We start from the raw sequence: 21,859 nt of genomic DNA on the forward strand, positions 1-21,859 counted from the left end.
AGAGCACAACGGAAGCTCTCTCTCCAGTACTGGAGATCCACACCAGCCCAACTTTAAAGCAACCAGGTCCTGGAGAAACCATGGCTCAGGAGGGCAATCCTCTGTGTGTGGTTGCCAAATGTGGGAGCCCAAAGTACTGCATTTGGTTTTCTCTGCTCCTCGAGGCTTTTTTCTGGACACAAAGCATTGATCTTCTTCCAGCCTTGCTCCAAAAGGAGAAAAATAAGAATAAAAAAAAAAAAAAAAACCCAAAAAACAACACACCCCAAAACAAAATAAAAACAAAAAATAAAATACAAAAATAAAAATAAAATGCAAAATAAAAAATTAAATAGGCAGTACTCACTCTTCCAGGGAGTTCCCATGGGGCTGGGAATAACAACTGGTCTGAGGCAGGAGGAATTTTTCTTTCCTCCCAGACTGTGCAGCCCATCCGGGATGTATTCAGACTAAATTGGCTCTCGTATTTCTCCGGGGAATTCAGTAAAGGTGTTGGAAGATAATAAAATCAATGCTGCTGGTGCTCCCCTGTTCACCCAGCCCAGCCCTCAGCCAAGGGCATGGCACAAACATTTTAGATGCTGATGATGAACTTTTGGATGATGATTAGTGATGTTTTTTCACTAATCCTCCTAATGTTATCTTTTAAATTTGGTTTTGTTCTCCATCTCCCTGCAGGAAGGATCTCCCCACACTGTTCTGCTGCAAACAAAAGGAGACTCCAACAGCAAGGCAGACACCCCTAACTGGAAGGTTTTCTTTGGAAATTACTAGCTCCAAGGAGGGAATAAACGTGTTGGAGAAAAATTGAAATCACTGCAGGGCTTTCAGAGACTTCCCAAGACCATCCATACACCCACCCCCAGCCAGCTGAAGCCATCATTTTGCTTCAAGGGTCTCTCAGCTGAGCCCCCTGCCCAGCAAACATCCTATCTCCCAGGAACACCAAACCCCTGGCTCATGTGCCTAACTCAGCTTCTGATGATAAATAAGCAGGAGAGCAGCTACCCTCCATCCTTTCCATCCACTGGCCACCTATCTTTCCCTGGGCAGATTTATCCACATTAAATCATACAAAGTCCCAACCCTCAGATATTTCATCCACTGCCTAAACCATTTTGAAGCCAACATTGCCTTAGCCTGCAGCACGGTATTCAAGAGATCCATGGAGGAGATGTGTTAAAGCACTTTATTGGTGATCACAGATAGTCTGTACATTTAGCTTAGTACAAAACCCTTTCCATTAACACCAGAGTGAACGACAGCCACCAGGAGCTTTGAACGCTCTCTTGGCTCCCTTCTGAGGAAGCAGAAGGGAAATGTTAGAAAAGATAGTCTGATTTGCCACTCCAGTTGGACTCCAACAGCAAACTAGTCCTGCAGTCTGCAGCCTGAGCTGCAGCTCAGAGAATTATGAACTCATGGTTACCAAAGGGATGCACAAGGAAAGACTTAGCATCTCCTGTCACGCTCTGCCTCAGGGTCTTGCCTTCTACTTCTGATGCTCCACTGTCAAGTGCCGCTGTAGTTTATCAAGACTAATTAAAAACCTCATCTCAAGAGCTCTAAACCATCAGGGAAGAGATTTCCATGCCCACCACAGCCTCATTTGTCATCCAAGCTGCTCTCCGGCAGCAAGGCGCCACCGGAGCTCTTCTTCCCTCTATGGAGGCACAAGCCACAGTCCAATTCCACGTCGATGTCCCCAAATTTCAGCTGGCAGGACTCATTGCAGCTAAGGGGAGAGAGAGAGAATGGTCAGGGACTGGTGGGTAGTGAGAGCCACTGGCTCACCCCACCCTGCTTGGGAAGGCTGCTCTGTGGTAGCACAGAGCCCACCCCTTCCAGCCAAGCCATGCTTGGATATACATGGACACCCACACTCCTTATCCCACGACACACTGGTGCATGGATTTCCCAGCCCATTGTTGGATCTGGGTACTGCTCTTGGCCACCCCAGCCATGCACTGTGCCAGGACCCCCTCATACCAGCGGGATGAAGCAGCATTGGTGGCCACAATGGCGAGAGCACCCAAGTAATGCCAGCAGAAGCACATGGTGAGGAACAAGAGGTTGCTGTAGTCGCTCTGGTCCCAGCTTGGTCCTCCCCATGGAGGGGACAGCACAAACCCAATCTGGTTACAGATGAAAGAGAAGTCAGAGTTTAGCACATCCCTCCTGTTTTCCTCCTGATTTTAGCCCACTTGCTGCACCTGACTGTGGACTAGACGCACTGTAACCCCAAGTAACACCTGGGACAGTGCCCTTGGCTTCCCCAACCACTGACACAAGGGTGTCAGGAGGGGATGGATTCTCTGCAGATAATCCTTAGGGCTTGCAGTGCAAGCCCAGCATCCTGGAAAAGGGTGACATCTAAAAGGTGACATTGCCAGACTGTGCATTTCCCCCTAGACCAAAAGCTGGGAGATTGTGTGAGAAATTTCCAGATGTTTCCAGTTACTTGGAACAAACAGAGGAAGAAAATGGACCTAATCAAATTAATAAAAATTCATGATTGTGGTTTCTTTCCCTTGTGGGCTCCAGTTTCCATTTTCCATTCATTTCCAGGTCTGTCCATGCTGCTACATTACACATGCACTTCATGATGGCAGCTCTGGCACTGAACCTCATTTCCTCTTCTTATTTACAAAGATATTTGAACAGCATAGAAGTTTATCCCCAACAGATGTGCCTGCAGGGGCAACCCCACTCCACTCGTCTTCCTGGGTGCAAAGGTCTGAGGTGAATGCTGGATAGACACTGACCTGCCAAAGCCAAGAGCCCTGGAGAAGGAAGGAGCTGGTCCTGAATGTCTCCAGGATGATATGGTCTCGGAGGAACACCTCTAGGAGGGCACAGAGGGCTCCAGCAAAGATAGCCATGGCCAGCAGGGAGTGGAGGTGCTGGTCCAGCATAGCATCACTGTAGTCACGGAAACAGAAGAGCAAACCTGCCAAGATCCACCCTGTGTTAGCAAAGGACACTCTGGGATTTTTCTCTTAAAAATCATCTGAAAACTCACTCTTAGGCTCCAGGCCTTGCCATGATCTGCCTTGGGGGGAAGAACCAGAGAGCCACCAGCTGCTGTCACTGCCTTCCCTCTGCAATCACCAGGCAGTCCCAGCACTGGCTCGGTTCTGCTTCCGAGGAACCCCTGTACCTGTGGAAGTCTCTGAGCCCCTTTACCTGGGGAGACCCGGTGTCCCAGCCAGGTCTGCAGGAGGAGCACAGGGATGGGCACCTTAAGCTCAAAAGATGGTGGGGAGCTTTGCATCTGTCCCTCAGCATCCAACCAAGGTGGGAGGGGGGGGGGGTGACACCTTTTTATAACTTCAAGTGAGAGAGCTGCTGGCCGCCAGGTGAAGCACAGATCCCTCAGGCATCCCCTGTGGCATCCAGCTATGGTTGGATCCATATTTAGGAGGAGCAGGAAGGGGGGGTGACTGTCATAAAGCCAGTGCCATCATGCATCCACATCTCCTCCAGGTCTGCCTTTGTGGCCCCCAGACTGCCCAGGAGCTGTCACACCCATGAACACTGCAGCAATTCCTTATTCTGCGTCTTCCCCAAGCACCAGGTACAATTCACCTTCCACAAGCAGAGCCAGGGACAGCGAGAGCCGGTCCAAGCCAGGGGGCAGCTTGAGTGGGGAGTGTGAGACCATATCTGTGATGCCGGAGAGGAGGAAGAAGAGGTAGATGGTGGAGTAGTGCCAGTGGGTGAGGTCAGTCCAGATGTGTGTCTTGGGGCTGTACAGCTGCAGGTGGGGACCAGTGGGGACAAACTGCTCCACCAGTATCCCTGGACAAAGACAGAAAAAGTCACTTTTCCTTATACATGGGGAAATTACAAGCCTGAGGAAATGTTCCTTTGCAGGTGTGGAGCTGTAAAGTTCCTTTACTGGTGTTTGCCCAGGAGAATGACAGCAAGCTCCTTGTCCCAGGGTGTGCCACAAGCATGTCCCTAAGCCCTCCCATACCAGATATTTCCCATTAAAACAGGCCCAATGTTGTGGGACAGTTGCTCCTGTGTTGGTAGATATTGGGGCACAGACTCATCATCACCCTCTCTTACCTACTAGAGCAAAGAAAGCTTTGACTGCGCCTTCGAAGACCTCCGTGTGCCCACGGCCCGGCTGGCCCTCAGCACCCCCTTTCCTCCTGAGGTACTTCAGGGGGTACCTCACTGACCACCACAGGCCAAAGGCGAAGAAGAAAGTGCCCCGGAGGGCACTGCCCAAAAAAGTTGTTGGCATCGGGCTCATTCTCTAGACCTGCAAGGACAAACACTGCCTGAGGACCAACCTAAAGCATCCCCAAGGGAGTTGTTGGGCTGCTCAGCATCCTCCGGGATCCACATCATGACAGAGCAGGTGCACATGGCTCAGGTGCAAACAGGGAATACCAGAAATGGGATAGCAGCACAGGGAAACTGCCACTGTGCACCACTGTGTATATGTGTTTATACATGTATTTATGTGGCTGTGTATAAATTCATCAGAACTTCATGCTAGAAAACAATACAGTAGTGCCCAGGAAAGAGTAGCAGCTATTAGAAGAGGAAGCACAACAAAGTTTTTGCCAATAAAATCAACATGACAATTATTTCCTTAGACCATAAATTTGCTCCAAACTAGGCAATTACCAGGGTGATGAATCCAGTGCTGGATTAGGAGCTCCAGCCAGTGAAGGCTTTTCTGGGCTGTGCAGGAGGACGTAAACCAAGAAACATTAACATTTGGAAAAAGAGCCTTATGCATATTCCACACAATCTTTGTGCAGCACACAAGTGGTGATTTGACACAAGAGATTTCCTCTCCATAGGAAGAAGCATAAAGAAAGCCTTGACTAAGTCAGATCACTGCCAAAGTACCCACCAAGTAGGATGGAGAGGAGCAAAGGTACAAATTTATATCCTGCAAAGTATTTCAGCCATAACAAAATTCCTTAGAAAATCCCAGTATAGTGAGTACAGAAAGGAATAAATAATGATCAAAGTGTTTCTAGAATTGTTTTACCTGGGTATGGTCTTGTTCCCTCCAGAAAGACCTCTAGAGCTCCTTGCTCTCTGTAGGCTTCTACCACCTAAGGAGGACTCACTTTTCTCCTCCTCATGGGCTTTCCAGTCCTTTTCTGCAACTCAGATGTACACAGAGGAAGGCATTACTCATTCCAAAGCTTCCACACCGACCTGCCCTTGCATCACAGATCACATCCTCACTGTGTTTATAAATACCACAGCAAATCACAAAGGCTGGATGAACAACTCCAGCACGTTCTCCAAGTCCTCCCACACTAGAAAGTAATTAGGGACTGCGAAACAAGGGTAGGATGTGGCATGGCAAGTGCCTGAGGTGAGGGAGAGCTCTTCAAGACGTTCCAGGTCAGGTTATGGCTGCAGACCTAGCATAGGTGAGACTGGCTCAGCTCTGTGTGGCAAACACAGGATTGGAATGTAGAAACCATTGTCATCCTTTGCATCTCTGGGACACAGGCAATCTGGGAAAGGCTCAAATCTATGCTAAGGTTTCCTTTCAGGAAGGAAATTATAAAACAGCCTTTCAGGTAGGTGAGAAATGACCCATCCAGGAGCTGGGGATCATGGATGGCTCTCTGCTCCATTTGGGGTGCCTGCATTAGGGTGAGGTGGCTGATGCCCCAGGAGAACCCACATCTTTCCTGATTATACCCTGGGCACCCCAGCTAGGACACTTATCTTCCTTTCACAGACATCTGCATCTGAAGTGTCTAACAATAAAGTGCATTTAAGCATAGCACAACTGCATGATACATAACCAAATTTTACCATTGTTCTACTTGTGACTGCAAGGGCAACAGCCTGAAGTTGGAGCACCCCCTGATTAAGAGACATGTCAGGAACATTAATTTGGCATGATGAAGTGGAGGAGAGAAGGAGAGCAGAGACATCTCAGAGTCCAGAAATTACAAACGTGTCCCACCTGCAGCCCTAGAGGCTGCTCCAAGCCATGCCAGCATCCAGGATTAACCAGGGGATCTGTCACCCCACATCCACCTGCCATGTCCCCCTCAGCCTGAGTTACCAGCAGACCCAACCTGCTGTTTCAGAGCTGTCCCTGGAATCTCCTACCCTGACCATCCCTCTCCCCAGCAGAGCAGCCTTGCAGCACCAGGGACCCCTTTCCTTCACAACCCCTCTGCAGCCCAATCCAGCAAGGCTTTGGGGAGTTGTCATGAGTCTATGAGTCTCCTTTGCTTCCCAGCAACTGGAAACAGCCCTTCAGCCGCCACCACAGATCCCAGAATGGTTTGGGCTGGAAGGGACCTTAGAGTTCATCTCTTTACAATTCCCTGCCATGGGCAGGGACAAGTTCTACTGGACCAGGTTGCTCCAAGCCCCTTCCAACCTGGACTTGAACACTTCTAACACTTCTAAGAATCCAGCCATATCCTGGAGCATCCCTCTTGTAGCAGAGATGTCTCAATCCACAAGCAGAAGTTTGCATGTAACTCACTCACTCACTCACTCACTCACTCACTCACTCACTCACTCACTCACTCACAAAAAAAAAAAAAAAAAATTAAAAAAAAATCCCACCTCCTTTTATAAAAAGCCACTATTCTGCAGCAAAACCAGAGGTTTCCAAGCAACAGTCCACTTGCACAGCTCACATGTTTGAAGCACAGAAAAACAACCCCCACATTCACAGGGCCCCTGTACCAGCCCAACAAGCCCAACCCTGACACCCCCGACCCAGTGGCTTTCCCCAATCCAGCTTTGGAGCCCACGCTCACATAAAAGCTCATTTAGCTCCAAGGAAATGGCAGCCAGCAAAGAGCAGAGACACCAGGTTATTTTTTCCTCCTGGGAGCTGCTCTGTCTGTCAGAGCACTTGAAATATAGCTGCAGACAGAAGTTATTAGCTGAGCTGCCCTCTCCCTCCACAGCTTCCAGGCTGTGATGCTCCTGCTCAGTCACCCCCAGGAGCTGCCTGCTGTCCTTCCAGAGCCATGCCTGACTGCTCACAGCCTTCTCAGGCTTGGCTTGGGAAGGACAGCATTCCTGCCCAACTTCCAGGCTCTCCCCTGAAGCCATTGCAGCTCCAGATTCATCACCATCCATGATTTTGACCCCACCTGCTCTAGTGGAGGGGATTGCTGCTGTCTCTCTGGATACGCCAGCATTCCCTACAAGCACCCATCAGCATTTCAGGACAGCCAGCTTGTGTGCAGAGGACAAGCTCAGCACCTGACCGCAGACATTTGGGAGGGTCTTCTCTTTGTGACTCCTCCTCCATCCTTGGACACTTCCAGGGATGGGGCAGCCACAGCTTCTCTGGGCACTCTGTGCCAGGGCTTCCCCACCCTCACAGGGAAGGATTTCCTCCTAATGTCCCATCTATCCCTGTCCTCTGGCAGTGGGAAGCCATTCCCCTTGTCCTGACACTCCAGGAGTCCCTCTCCAGCTCTGTTGGGGCCCCTCTAGGTACTGGAAGGGGCTCTAAGGGCTCCCCAGAGCCTTCTCTTCAGGCTGAACAACTTCCGTCCTCTGCTATCACTCTGCTCCAAAACACAGTAATCCCCCCAAAAATGGCTAAAGCCAGAGATTTCTGGCACTATCAGCACCACTTCTTCCAGCCTCACCCACACTTATCACAATGAACCCTTGTCTTTCATGGATGTTCTCCCCATGTTCCTTCTTTCCAAGTTCCAGCAGCCATGGCACAGCTGCTCACCAATGTGAAGATGGAAGAGTTTACCTGTGACTCCTGCCTGTCCTTCTCCCTCTCCAGATGTGTCAGCAAGGAGGTTATTACTCAGAAGAGGCAGATAAAGGGAGAAGCCACCATGGGGAGGTGCCCCTCAGACAGGATGTTTGGAGCTGAACATTCCGAGGGCCAGTTCAAAGCACCCTGAGTCAACCACCTTTCACAACCTGGGCCACCTCCTGTCTGCTATTAAAAAAACAGCCAACAACTCTCCTGGAATTTGCCACAAAAATCAGAATAAACAGCCAATTCCTGTTCCCATGGCAACCATGCCTATTCAGTTGTTAGGATGGCACTTAGGATGACTGGATAAAGAGCCAAGCAGAGAGAAGGCAGCAGTGAGGTCTGACAGGGCTCTGCTGGAAGTCTGTGAACTGGGCTGCCAGGGACATGATAACCTTTTAGGGGGTCCAATCTTATAAAAGTTGCCTGAGGACATGAGATTTTGGGCCAGAAGCTCACAAACCAGAGCAGAGCCTTTGTGAGCTTCACCTCCCAGTCCACAGCAGCTGAGAAATGAGGGCCATGGCCCTCTCTCCCCCTAAAGATGGGCAGGCAGGACACAGCAGCCTGTTTCCACTCCTTTTCCTCTCTAATACAATAATGCTGCCCTTCACCAAGCAACCACAGACCCAAGACACCTTGGGGCTGCTGCCCATCCCACTGATGGCTGCAGAGATGAGCACTGCAAGTGCTTCAGGCAAACAAATACCTCAGGCCACCTGAGTATCCTCATGTCCTTATACAACATTGAGGTGATGGTGCAGAAACATTCAGTATCACCCCAGAGCCCTGCTCAAGGCCCTGACCCTGGCACAGCCACATTCCCAAACCAGCAGTTCTCCTAGGAACTTCTCCCTCATGTTGCCAAACCCACCCCAAGCAAGCTTGCAGAACCAGCCCCGCCCAGAGCCAGTGACCCACAGAAACCCAAGGCTGGAGCACTAGAGAAGCAAAGCAGCCTCCCCAGGGTGGTGGGCTGTGGTCCAGCACAGCCAGAAAAGCCACCAAGCCAGAGCCAGGAGCCTTTTATTCCCATTATCTTCATATCAAGTGGAAGGAAGGAAGGAAAACAAGAGGCTGTGCTGTACACCTATCACTGCTCACTTCCAATGGTGCCTGAGAAGCAGGATGAGTGCAACAGGGATGAGTACACCTGCAAAAGGGTCTGGGAAGCTCACAGTAGCAAAGGGGCTTCCACAAATGGCAGTTTCACCCAAGCCTAAGCTTAGGAACTTGATACAACAATAAATCCAAGCATAGGGAGAAAAACAACCCTCATGGGAGTTCTTCCTTACAGATATATCCCTGAAAATAATGCAGGATGAGAACCATACCTTTTTGCAGCAGCACCATCTGCTGAAGGGGACCTCTTTCAGTTCAGTTTTCCTTTCTGCAACCACCTACCTCCATAAACCACTACCCCAAAGGGCAAGAAGCTGCTTCCCAAGCAGTAGGAATCAAGCCCTAGGAGAAAGTGAGGAAAGATGAAGTGGGAGTGCAGCAGCTGGAGAGTGACGGGAAGAACAAGGCCCAGCTGGAAAGTTGTCTACACAGAGGATCAATGTGCCTTTTTCCATAAAGGGCTAGTAAAGAGTAAAGACCAAAGAGAAAGCCTCTTTGAAAAGTGCAAGTCAAGTTACAGACAGTGAAGGAAATTTTCAGTGCCTTAAACAGTTGAGGAAAGGAGGTTTCTTTTAAACCATCCCCGTGAGAAAAATGAGGATTTAACTCTGATAGGTGGTTGGGAGAAAAGATAACAAATCCCCCAAAATCCCCTGGCAGGTCACTGAAACTCCATGCATGCTAAAATAACTGTGGGCACAAATGGATGTGATTCCATTTCATTCTTTAGGAATATACCCCTTCTTACTCCTAGGAAAAGACTGAAGTGTGTCCAACTCCCTCCAGCTCCTCAAGCTAAGCCCTGAATTGAATTTGATTTCGTATTTTTGTTTTTTTCTTGTTCTTTTTCTCTCAGCTGTAACTGCAACATCTTCTCCCTGAAGGTTCATCATCAGCCTCAGTGCTAATGAAAAAATGTGATAATGTTTGTCTCCTTCCTGGGGGTGGTGGGAGGCACAATCTAATTAAAGGTTTGCCAGCACCAGCAGCTCGAGTGCTGCAGATGGATGGTTGTTTGGGAAGAGCAAAGTATTATTACTATTATTATTATTATTATTATTATTATTATTATTATTATTATTATTATTATGAATGCTAACACCAGCATTCATGAACAGGCAACAGGAAGTAAAGCAGGTGGTAAAAGCAGAGGAAGGGCTTGTTCTACTGCTACACCTTCATTTCAGCCTCATATAAAAGTGGCTGTGCGGGTGGCAGCAAGAGATCCTATCTCTGCCCCAGGAATGAGTGGCTTATGGATGGGCTGTTCTGGCTCCTGATGAAGGGTTTGTCTTTCCAGCTGTAGGAAGAGCAACTGCCAAGACCTTTGGCTGCTTTGGAGGTGTTGTCAGGGCTTCTTTGTAAGAGAAGGGCAGGATCAGCAGCTTCTTCCAGCTGTGGATGAGCAGGACCCCTGAGTGACAAAATCAAACATCAGACTACAGTTACACAAAAAAACCCCATCCCTGAGACACCACCTCAGGATCCCACTCTTTTTTAAATCAATGTGGATATGGATCCAAGCACACTCCCAGCCCACTCCAGGTGTATGGCCAATGGGTCCAGTACAGAGACACTTTAACTCAATTTATAGAATTATAGAATGGTTTAGGTGGAGAAAACCTCCAAGATCATCAAGTCCAAATATTATATGCTGAAAAACATGATCCAGAACAACTGATTGATATTAATGTTGTATTAAAAGCAAGTCTCCATCTAGGACTGTCCTAAAATATCCATCACTCAAGAAATAGTTGTAAGGATGGCTTAAGGTTGCACTTCTGTATAATAAACCATCTATGTACCTCTGATCCAGACACCTTCATACTTTGTTTGGGTACCTAAACTATTTACAAACTGGTTTTAGTTGAAATGAAAATCATTAATTCTCATGCAGAAATGAACCCAAACTGTATTTTCTTCCTTAATCACAGGCTGGATCTTTCCTCCTTTCCTGACCTTCATACTTTGGAAAAGAATGTGCTCCAGAGCCGGAAAACAAATTAGTGAGTGCTTTGCTGACAGTCCTGGGATGTTTGTGGGAGCAGGGAGTTAATGAGGCAAACAGAAACAATTCCAGACACTGGGGCTGTGGAGGAAAAAGGTGTTTTGTTGCCATACAGTGACAGGGGCCAAAGAAAGGAGGGGGGAAAGGAGACAACAACTTGATTAAGAGCTGTGAAGAATTAAATAAACCCTATACCAATTCCAAAAGCAAAGAGTGCTTTTAAAACCAGAGTTAGCCTTCATTTGTGCCCTGTGCTTTCATTGTGCCCTGGAATGGAAAAAAACTCTGGCTTTTGAGGGTGGGTAGGAAGACTGCATCCAGCTTGGAACCATTCCTAGTCCAACAGCAGCTGCTGCCCTCCCCTGGCTGTTTAATGGGAATAGCAATGCTTGGGCTGTTTCCTAAAAGAAAATTATTCACAAAAGACCAGAAATAATTCAGAGCATCACAGAAGGCCTTTTTGCTCTTCAATGAACCTGTCCCTGTGCTGTAGCACTCCCATTAACTTCGTTCGTCCCCTTCCTCATGGGGGGGAGGGGGTCTCTGCCATTATCAGGTGGCAACTGCATAATGATTTGTGTCTCCCCACAGCAGCCAGAGGAATTTGTGATGTTTGGAAAAGCTATTCTGCCTTGGCAGAAAAAAAGATATCTACAAAATGCTCCTCATGTTCAGTGGTTACGACTCATGAGACCCAGTTATGAGTTTATGAGATGGATTTATGGAGCTGTAGCTCTGCTGCTTCATTCTCATCATGCCCAGTCTGTTTGCACCTCCCAGTATCCAGTCCTGCAAAACAAACCAGCTTAGAAGTGGATATACAGGAACACTAGCATTCAAGGAAAGCTACTCTTTTTGGCATAGTTAATAAGCAATAAAATCCAGGCTGCAGTCTCTATGGTCTGTGACAGGTTCTTTGCACAAAGGGAAAAGGGTTAAAGGACAAGCTTTGCCTTCCTTTGGACCTGTGCAGTCATGAACATGAGCACAAAAATCTCTTGCAAAATGTCCACTACACAGAAGGGAGATCTCAGTGTAGAGCATCCTTCTGGCCCTGGGGTTTGAGATATAAGCAATGGTGATTTACCTTGTGCTGGTGGTTATTTTATTTCTTTATATATATAAATGTATATTTATAATTTTTTTAAAATCTCCATACTAGCATATTTTCCTCCTGTCTAGGAGATGACATTTCCAGTCACTTTTTGCAAGAAATTAGCTAGTAAAGGCAGCCTAAAACAAATCATGTGCTTGTTTCATCTTGCTTTCCAAGCTGAGGAGGTTTATTTTCAATGGAAAACTGGGACATTTCATGAAACCCTGCTGCATGGCCATGTATCTTACAGTCCTTTAGGTTTTGCAGGTCTGAGGGATGGATTTTTCTGAGCTGATATTGCACATTCTATAATTTATCGGTCTTAAATTTAAGGATATCAGCTCAGTGAGTATTTTTATTTTACATTTATTTACTCTCTTAGCCTTTAAGTGAACATGAAAATGATTAACAAAACCCCTCTTTAGTTCAAAGCTTCAGTAATAACATTTGTATTGTGTGCAATCAAGCCCTGGTGTTGCAAAAATTGCCATAGTCTCACATCCAACACTCTCTAACTCGTCCTTCTTGGGGTGATGCCTTGCTCCAGAGGTGCATGACCTCAGCCTGGAGATTTCCCTGACTTCAGCCACAGCAGGTCAAAGCCTCCAGGCTCTTGGAAAAGTCAGCTGGCCACAAGATGCCCTCCATCCCTATGGGAGCATACAAGGGAGCCCACAGGATGAAGTAATCTTGTCATGCTGAATTTCCATGCTTTGTTTTTCTGCTAAAAATCACTTCAAAGCTGTGGCCATGTCTGAGCCAGATATATTTGGGTATGGATGGAGGCAGCCAGCCCTGTGTGCTCAGCCTTCCTCCCAGCAGCCCATGGGGGCACCTCTCTTCCAAAACAAAAATATTTAATTTGATTTGTTTCTTCTGGAAAAGTGTCTGTTTGTGTATTTGGAACAGGAGTTTGCACCCTCTTCACTCTTCATCAGAGCCGTTCAAGAAGGCAGCTTGGGAGCTGCTGTCACACTTCTGCTGCCGGACCCCCAGGCTGATGTAGGGCTCTCCACTGCCTCTCCGGAGCCTCTGGAGACAGCTGCAGCACAGGAGCAAGAAATCATTATTAGACAAAAACCCAGCCTAATGCCACTCACCAGAGTACTTATTCTAGAGGTCCTAAATTGCTATTGATGGGGGACTGAGTGGTTTTTGGTCTGTATAAAGTCTATTTGATGGCATGGACTGAACCATCCATTCTGTAGCTTACACAGAGCATCCCTTAAAGTGGGATAATCTTCTCATCCCCTTGGAAAAGCCAGACTGGGGGGCTGGTAATGTCCTAGTTTTTGTACCTCCAAGAATGCAGTGACCTTCAACAGCTTTGAAGTTCTTACAAGGCAGAGGATGAAGTGTCAGGGGGTCGTGGTAATGCTTTGATGTCTCTGTCAAACTAAAGTTTGACTTCAGCACTCATTGCAGAGGAAAATAAGCAGTGTGACTTCCAGGACCACCTCTAGGTACTCAGTTGTTTGACTTCCCATTTAATGCCCATGCCTCTTGCTGACAATCTTTTGCATTCTGTGCACTCAACAAATACCATGCCCTAAAACCTGCAGTAGTCTGGGACTGCTTGTTCAGCTGTGATTTTGTACTGCAGGAAGGGCTGGGTTACATCTGTCTCACTACAGGCATCCCACCCTGCCTGCCTACCCCAGCCCTGCCCCAGCCATACCAGTAAGTGAGGCTGTAGTTCACAGCCAGGATAGCCACAGCAGCTGCCCAGTGCCAGAAGAAGCACATCGTGAGGAACATGATGTTGCTGTGGTCATTCTCATCCCACACGGGACCTCCCCATGGCTGGAACAGCACAACACCGATCTGGGTGGAACGAGAAGTTGGTGAAACAACTACATTGGGAAGAAAATTATAGAATCCCAGAATGCCAGAATTGTTTGGGTTGGAAGAGACCTTAAATAACCTCAGAACCAGAGGCCTCATCATCCTCACAGATTTACCTTTAGTCATGTGGTGACCAAGGAACTTGAGCCCTGACCAGGATAGAGGTTTTTGCCGAGAGTGAAGTTCATCCTTGCAATGAGAGGCCACACAATGTAAATCTGTACCCAAGATAACTCTTTTTCTGTTCAATATTCAGAACAATTGTCCCTCAGCATTCCAAACCCAAAGCCATCCTTTAAAAACTCCAGATGTGTTTTACAAGCTCCGCCCAGTTTTTTACCTCTGAATAAAGGCTGGTTTGAGCTAGTACAGTCTTGAAAAAGAGAAGGGAAAGTGGTTTGGTTTTGGGGTGGTTATTTTGGTTCTTTTTTTGTTGGTTTATTTTTGGTTGGTTTGTTGGTTTGGTTTTTTTTCTTTTTTTGTTTGTTTGGGGCTTTTGTTGATAGCTTAGTTTTGAGAGCAATTATCTCCAACTAATTTTTTTGCTTTTCCAACTCCTACCAAAGTAAGCAGCTGGCTGTATTTTAACTCAGCTGTTTTATTGCTGGTGAGGTTTGTATCTTTTCACTAAACCAGAAGGAGGGCTGTAGGGAGCATTCGACACATTAAAATGGCAATTAGTACTTGGTTGTTAGGTACTGTAAAATGTTGCTCACTTGCTTTTGCTCTTCCCCCTGGAGAAGCAATAAGCCAAAACAAACAGCTCTTGCAGCAGGAGCAGCCATCAGAGATGACCTGTGATAAGTAAATTTTCATTCTGGGTTATGAGCCATTTATGAAATGAGCCTGGCAAAATAATCCTTGGGAGATGTGTGATTGATATGTGATGTATAACTTGTTCCCCTCTTTTCTCTTTGCTTCGTTGCTCTGGGAAGGCAGAACAGACCTGCCAGAACCACGTTCCCTGGACGATGGTGATGTGGGCTCGGAACATCTCCAGGACAATGTTGTCACGTAGGAAAACCTCCAGCAGGGTGCTGCCAGCCCCAGCAAAGATGGCGATGAGCAGCAGGGAGTGGATGTGCTGGTCCAACATAGGGCGGTGAAGGACATGGTAATAGAAGAGACAACCTGCCAAAACACGAGCCCTGCTTAGAGCAGCATTAACAACAACAGCCATGGCCACTGAGCTGAGTAAATCACCTGCCTGGATGGCAAATTGAGACAGGCCATCATGGAAAGAGGGGACTCCACATAGCACCATCCCCTAGGCCTCCTGGCATCCCAGCATCCTGGAAGGATGAGATGCCCAACTTTGGGGCAGGAGGATCTGAGCAATACAATGACCAAGGACAGGGTAGTTTTCTTCCCACATCTGTGCCGTCACCTCTTCAGATGACCCCTCCCTTCCAGCCAGGCTTCTGCTGTGTCCTTCCTTCTTATTGCCAAATTTCACCATTTTCTGGAAGCTGTAAATGATAGATTTCCTGCTCTCACATGCCAAACTGTGCATTTGGAGCTGCCCCTGCTGCTGCCTCAAAAACTGCTGTGATTGGTAAAGAAAAATTAACAGGAGCTGTGCCTTCATTAAGGAGGGTTCTCTATAAACAAGACCTTCTTTTCCCACAGAGTGTTGGAACTAGAAGATCCTTAAGCTTCCTTCCAAGCCAAGTCTTTACATGATTCTATGATCCAAAAGGGGTCTGGAATCCCGGCTGGCAACTTGCAAGGCAGCCTGAGGACAGAATGATATTAGTGATGTGCTGAAGCCGAAATAAATCACTTCAAATTGCCACATGCCATGCAAGGAGATGAGGCTAATGATGCCTGCAGTGCAGATAATGGCTCTCGGGGGAACATGGGGCAGTGGAACAGCCTGTGGATCTGAACACCGATTGGCGTGACCACACCATCCCAAAAAAAACTCATTTCCTCTCAAACCATGACAGGATGGCAGAGGAATGAAGAGTTCACCAGCCATTTATCATAACAAGGAACCTCATTCTGCTGCTTTGCACTGCACTAGCCTCAGAAATCCCAAACCAGAACCTATCCGTGACTGTATTTCTCATCTAATTCCACCCCACCCTGCCATAATATATCTTCTACAATGTGTCCTATCTCCAGAAGCATCTGGAGCCATATCTCTGTCAGGCAAATTTTAGCTCTTCTCTGACTTGGTCCCCAATATCCTTCCACAAATTAAGCACCACCTTCTACCAACCTTCAGCAAACACAGCCATGGCCAACATAAGGCGATCCAGACCCTGTGGCACCAACTGGGAGATGAAGGTGAAGACATCTACCACCCCAGAGAGGCCGTAGAAGAGGTACATGGTGGTGTGCTGCCAGTTCATCAGCTTCACCCAGTCGTGCTTCTCCCCGCTGTACAGGTACAAGTGAGGACCATCGGGAACAAACTGCTCTGCCAGCATCCCTGCAGGACACCAAGAGCATGGAGTTCCTGGGGGTTTATTTGCAATGGTTGAGTCTGCTCCTTGGTGCTGGGGTTCTGAAGCAGGAACTGGTGAGTTTGCATTAGGGAGAAAAGACTGGATGGAAAAATCAGGCCTGTGTTTAATGGCAGCTCAGCTTTGGGAAGGGGTATGAGACTTGCTTTTCCACATCAAACTATATCAGAGATCAAGTCAAGATGGACATCAAGGATGCATCCAGGCTGCCCAGAGGAGTGCTGGAAACACCATACTTGGAAGTATTCAAAAATATGTGGATAGGGTGCTCAGGTTCATGGTTTAATGGGGGATGTGGCAGTGGTTAGTGGTTGGACTTAATGATCTAAGAGGTCTTTTCAAGCCTTAAAGATTCTCTGATCCTTCCACATCTGGGCCAGTTTCTATGGAGTCAGGGCTCCTGTACAGTCATCAGTGCAGGATAGGTGAATACTGGCATAGCAAGTGAAATACAACCCTTACCTATTAGAGAAAAGAGGATTTTGATTCCCCCTTCTATGGCATCCACACGCTGGAAACAGTAAGCCCTGTGGGATTTTTTGTTTACTTTCTGGCTGAGATACTGCAGTGAGTATTTCACAGACCACCAGAGTCCAAAGAGCAGGAAGAAGCTGCCTGGAAGTGCGTGACCCTTAAAATTTGCCATCCTGTCAGGCTCTTCTGACTACAAGGCAAAGAAAAACAATATAATTATTTAATTTACACAAGTTATTTGGCATAACACTGGGAAAAAAAAGGATTTCCCTTTCAGGGTGGACTGGAGTAGGCTTGACCAAGCACATGGGAATAGGAAGGAGCACCGGGAACCCCTGGGACATCTCTGAGGTCCTTGCCCCAAGATTAGGAAATGTCAAAAAAAGCCACAGTTGTTTCAAAAAAGCCCCAAATCTGCTGCAATATCTGATACATCCCAGCCTGAACCTTTAATTCCAAGGATCTCTCTCAGCAGTAGGTCCTGCTTTTCTTGCAGGACCTTTTCTTATTAACATAAGGATCTGCTGCTGACCAGGGCTTTTCAGGACCAGGTAGGAGAGATAATACACAGGGAAAGCAGGAATGTCTAGGAGTAAACAGCAGAGTGTTTCTTTAGCTCCATGAACAGCCATGGAAGTAGTGTGTAAAGTCCAAAATGTTTTTAAATCTCTAGAATTATTTCAGGCCATGGAAGAAGTGAAAAAATGCTGCATCTATTCCACAAACCAAAACATTTTGTTAAAAATATACCTTTAAAAATACCCCAAAAAGCTGCTGGAAACAAAACATTGTGGGTTTAGGCAAACAAATCAAGTCATTCCCTGCATCCTGACCTGCTCACACTCCTTCTTCCCTCTCCTGAGCATCCCTGAACCAGGACTTGCACCAAGCTGCTGGAGCCTCTGTGCCAGAGCGCACACATGCATGGTTTGCAGGATGCTGGGGGACCCATTTCCTGGGAGAATTACAGCAATTAAACCCAGCCAGCTCCTGTTTGCTGTTTGCTTAATTAAGTTGGGAACTGATCAGCTCTTTCATGTGGGCTCAACCATATGTTTGAGGGCTGCCTTGGTGTGAGGTGGTGTCAGACTGAGCAATTAGGAATGTTTTAATTGATAACAAGGCTGTGCTGCTGGTGCCCAGGACTTCCTTCTCTGTTTAGTAACATCTCTGTACCAATCCACACTTAACCACGGGCAGAAACTGCATAGCAGAAGTTGCATAGTTTGGAGCTGGATCTGACCTCCCCATGCCAGACATCCTGATTATCCTGAAACTGCCTTCCCCAGCAGTATTTTGGGCTTCAGTCCCCACTTGCTGAAAATATAAACCAAAAATATTCTTATTGTGCTGTTGCACAAGGGATAATTTGTGTGTGGGGTTAAACATGAGTTATTGCTGTCAGCCTTGGAGAAAGGGAGTTGTTTCTTTGGCTTTCTTAGTATCTGATTTCAGGAGGGTTTCTCCCAGGGACACCTTGTTTCATCCCTGAAAGTCCATGGCTGGCACAGATACCATCTCCCAGAGGAGTCTGTCCCCATGCAGAAAAATCCACAGGATTAAAATTAATCTCCTAAATCCCTGCAACCAACCTGCCTGATCTGAGCTGGTTTAACCAAACAGCTAATCCAACAGCTCGAGCAAAGCAAACATTGGCTCCATGTGCAAACATCACCCTGGTAGATGCAGCCACAAAGGGCAGCACACAGGGCTGATGTTCCTGCAGTGCCACCAGGCTGGTTTCCATCCTGTCTTCACCAAGTACCTCTGGCTATCCCAGTGGGTTCATGAAGATGACTTCAGGGGGTTTTAATCCAAGACTGGAAAAGCTGTGCATGGAAAGGCATGGTATGAGCTGGCAGCTTTGCAGGTCACTATTAGCACTGCAGGGTTCTGCCTTATTTCATGAATTAAAAGGAAAGATTTATTGACAAAGGGTGCGTTGGGTAATTAAACAGAAAATCAAACCAAGAAGCTGTTTACCAGCAGGGCTAGCACAGTCCAGTGGGTTAATACAATAATTTCTGCAGTCCTTTGAAAGGGGCAATTGGGAAATGGAGCATCCAACTGTTTCCCTGTGATTAAGGGAACAGCATTCCCAAGCTATGGAGAGGGCTGAAAAAAAATCTGTATTTTCTGGGTAAGTAGAGAATCTCATCATATACACGAAATGGGGGTAATGGCTTTAAACTGAAAGAGGGGAAATTTAGATCAGGAACAAGGAGGTATGGTGAAATATCAGGGTAATAACTGGAAGCAGAACCAAACCCATCCCAGAATACCACAACAAGGATTGCTGCCATATCCTGCTGTATTAATGCTACAATTATAACATGACCATAGCAATATACACTCAAATATATAACTGATGTAGCTCTTGCAGTTACATATTAAAGACTGATATAAAGTGGGGCCTGATGGTTTTCCAGCTGAGATCGATGCAGTCAAACTGGGATGACCTGAAGGATACGCCAATCAATCACAATTAAAAGATAAGCTAAGTGGGGTATACACAGCCACCTTACAGTGCTTATGTGATCTGGGCTGAGCTTAGGGGGTCGTGGGGACTCTTTTGTGGTTGCTGGTCTTCATTCCTGCCTTATAACAGGGAGCACATGGCTCAGCTGGGACACGTGACCCACAAAACTATTTCTCCTGCTTCTCTTCCTCCTCTGAAAAACATGCAATGGGTAAGCACAGGGGAAAAAAAACCAACCACAATTATGTTGTGCCCTAAGGCAAACAGCTCTTGTTTATCCCTGTAGCTCCAAAGGAAGTGAGACATGCTTACAATCAGCAGGGAAAAGAGCAACCTGAAGGTCCAGTGGGTGCTGGTGTTGGTGGCCACAGCCACCATCCCAGGGCATCCCTGCTGTACGTGACTTTGCCCCTTCCCTCATCACCCAGCCATGTTTGGCAACACCCCCTGTGTCCTTGCTGGCTTATCATTCGTGCTCTTTGCCCCCTGTTTATTATGGTGCCCTACACTGTATCTGCTTAATGATTTACTGTTTCATCTGCTCTTATCATCTCCCAGAGGAGCTGGTTTTTCTTGGTTCATAGCTAATGCACCCAACCACCAGGGGAGGCATCTGGAGGATGGTAGGGAGTCTGAGAGCCCGATTAGGCTTTCACCTCCATCTTCTCAGACTACTCTGGCAGCCACAAACTCTCTTTTTAGCCACAACCTGGGCCATTTTACTATTCCAAATATCTCATTTGGTTTCCTGAGGGATTTTTTGGTTTGGTTTGGTTTTTTGGGTTTTTTTTTAGTCCATTGATAGTGTCTCAGTCAAGGCATCACTTCCTTTTTCCCCAGCTAGGAAATCGCAGTCTAAAGCTCACTAGTGGGCAGAGCTGACAGCCATCACCCCTACAATTAATTAACTTTGCCCTTCAACCTGTGTGAATCAGGCAGTTCAGACACACCAGAGCTGGTTTGCTCACTGTACCTGTGCTTGGCTCCCAGAGCACCTGTGGGTGACAGGGATGGTCCCCAGCGAAAGGCTGACTCAGGGAAGAGGAGAAATATCTTGACTTGTGAAAAAACCACCCAAGCTGAGCTCAGGCTGAGGTGAGGAATGCCACTGAGATGTGTATCTGGAAATAATGAAGCTATTTCCAGCCTTCCAGAGGGGCTCTGTGTTGAATCTGCCGCTGCAGGAGCGCATCAAATCCAGACCTACAGACTAACAGCTGAGGTGGCAGTGAGTGAGCTATCTCTGACTCAGGAGTGAGCTATCTCTGCCTCTGAGGACAGAGAGATGGCAGGAGACACCCAAAAGGCATCACTGACAGAGATAAACTCTCCTGTACCCTGTGCTGCCTCACTCATTACCAGCACTGCCTTATTTGTCTGCAGAGGCACTTATAGCAGCACTACCATTAGCTCCCACAGGAGCTGGATCCCTAATGCATTAATGTCAGGCTAAAACCCCACTCTTAAAACCATTTAATCTCATTATCATCGGGCTCTCTTTTCCCTCTGTCTCTGTCCACACCAGGGAGTGTTAACAGTGACACTGAACAATAGTCTTCCTCATACTGGTAAGCTCAGCTTCTGCTGGAAAAGCAGGAAAGCAACATTTCTGCCTCTAAAGGATCCTTAAGGCATTTGGACTTAGGTTAAAAAATTATCATCATCAGTGGACACTGTTAGGCTCCATTGCCAGGAAGTATCTGAGGACCATCAAGTACTGCAGGAGCTTATGCAGTGGCTGCAGACAGAGAACACAAACTGAGATAATCTGTTCTTCTGAAATGAGAAAGTTCAACATGAAAGTTCAAACAGGGATGAAAGCTTTAAATTCAGGATGCTGGACTAGACATCTATTTAATAGACACAATGGATCCACCTGGAAAGAGACACTGAGGGAGAGAGCTACAAAAACTAGTGATGGAGAGCTTATATGGCTCTCTGCTTCCTCTTCCTTATGCTGCCTCCATTTGTCTCCTGTTTTATAGGCCCCTGATTTGGATTCTCCACCCCTATCCTTGCTCTGAGCCCTGTCATCAGGGAAGAAGCAAAAAAATACATCCCAGCAAAGAAAGCTGAAAAATAAAATAAATTAGTTAAAGCCTAATTACAGAGGTTCAGAACCTGCACTGTCATTCCTTTGTGACCTGCATTTGTTTATTTGTGGTTTTAAGACAGTGAGGTCTGACTTTAAAAACTACCTGTTGGGGGAAATGCACTTTACCATCTCCAAAGCCATTTTTCTTTGCCTCTATGTGATGGTAAAGATATTAAAGTGCTTTCTAAAGGAGTGGATGCCATCTGTGCCCTGAACTGCCTCCCTTGCACCATGATGTGTGATGGGGCAGCCCTGACTCCAATAACCCTTCACAGGTACCAGCCCAAAATAAACTCTAACCCAGCATTATCACCATCAAAAATGCGACCCAAAAATCAGTATTTATAGAATCCTAGAATCACAGAACAGTTTAGGTTGGGGAGAATTTCAAGATAATACAGTTCCACCCCCTGCCATGGGCAGGGACACCTTCTACTAGCTGAAGTTGCTCCAAGTCCAAGCTGGCCTTGAACTCTTCCAGGGGTGGGAGACAATAGTTTTGCAGGATTCCACAGCTTC

At 47.0% G+C, this 21,859-nt stretch overlaps 2 protein-coding genes across 5 annotated transcripts in view; both read right to left on the reverse strand.

Annotated features, from left to right (window-relative positions):
* Window positions 1-1,175: 1,175 nt before the first annotated feature.
* Window positions 1,176-8,994, reverse strand: LOC132337989 (transmembrane protein 45B-like). Of its 3 annotated transcripts, none has more exons than XM_059867085.1 (7): window positions 7,739-8,994; window positions 5,018-5,132; window positions 4,075-4,273; window positions 3,589-3,801; window positions 2,766-2,950; window positions 1,990-2,135; window positions 1,176-1,735 (listed from the first exon to the last, which is right to left on the reverse strand). In XM_059867085.1, the coding sequence occupies exons 3-7, from the start codon at window positions 4,262-4,264 to the stop codon at window positions 1,606-1,608; spliced, it is 864 nt and encodes a 287-aa protein (XP_059723068.1). In that variant the 5' UTR covers window positions 4,265-4,273; window positions 5,018-5,132; window positions 7,739-8,994; the 3' UTR covers window positions 1,176-1,605. The 3 variants fall into 3 exon arrangements, with proteins under 3 accessions (XP_059723068.1, XP_059723070.1, XP_059723069.1); XM_059867087.1 differs by having other exon boundaries at window positions 5,018-5,138; XM_059867086.1 differs by lacking the exon at window positions 7,739-8,994 and adding an exon at window positions 7,116-7,715.
* Window positions 8,995-12,131: 3,137 nt separating this feature from the next.
* LOC132337988 (transmembrane protein 45B-like) overlaps window positions 12,132-21,859 on the reverse strand; it is a 48,532-nt gene continuing 38,804 nt past the window's right edge. For both annotated transcript variants that reach the window (XM_059867083.1, XM_059867084.1), the window contains exons 2-6: window positions 16,755-16,956; window positions 16,046-16,258; window positions 14,768-14,952; window positions 13,655-13,800; window positions 12,132-13,018 (exon numbers count right to left, since the gene is read on the reverse strand). In XM_059867083.1, coding sequence (XP_059723066.1) covers window positions 12,901-13,018; window positions 13,655-13,800; window positions 14,768-14,952; window positions 16,046-16,258; window positions 16,755-16,956 — 864 coding nt within the window. In that variant the 3' untranslated portion in view covers window positions 12,132-12,900. The remainder of the gene's footprint in view (window positions 13,019-13,654; window positions 13,801-14,767; window positions 14,953-16,045; window positions 16,259-16,754; window positions 16,957-21,859) is intronic.

The sequence above is a fragment of the Haemorhous mexicanus genome, chromosome 24, assembly GCF_027477595.1.
Source record: "Haemorhous mexicanus isolate bHaeMex1 chromosome 24, bHaeMex1.pri, whole genome shotgun sequence".
In the NCBI taxonomy this organism is placed as follows: Eukaryota; Metazoa; Chordata; class Aves; order Passeriformes; family Fringillidae; genus Haemorhous; species Haemorhous mexicanus.

Coding starts and splice junctions, on each gene's coding strand:
- LOC132337989 (XM_059867085.1), bottom strand. CDS start 4,264: ATGAGCCCGATGCCAACAACTTTTTTGGGCAGTGCCCTCCGGGGCACT. Junction 2,136..2,765: donor AGGGCTCTTGGCTTTGGCAG/GTCAGTGTCTAT, acceptor ATCTGTAACCAG/ATTGGGTTTGTGCTGTCCCC. Junction 1,736..1,989: donor AATGCTGCTTCATCCCGCTG/GTATGAGGGGGT, acceptor CTCTCCCCTTAG/CTGCAATGAGTCCTGCCAGC.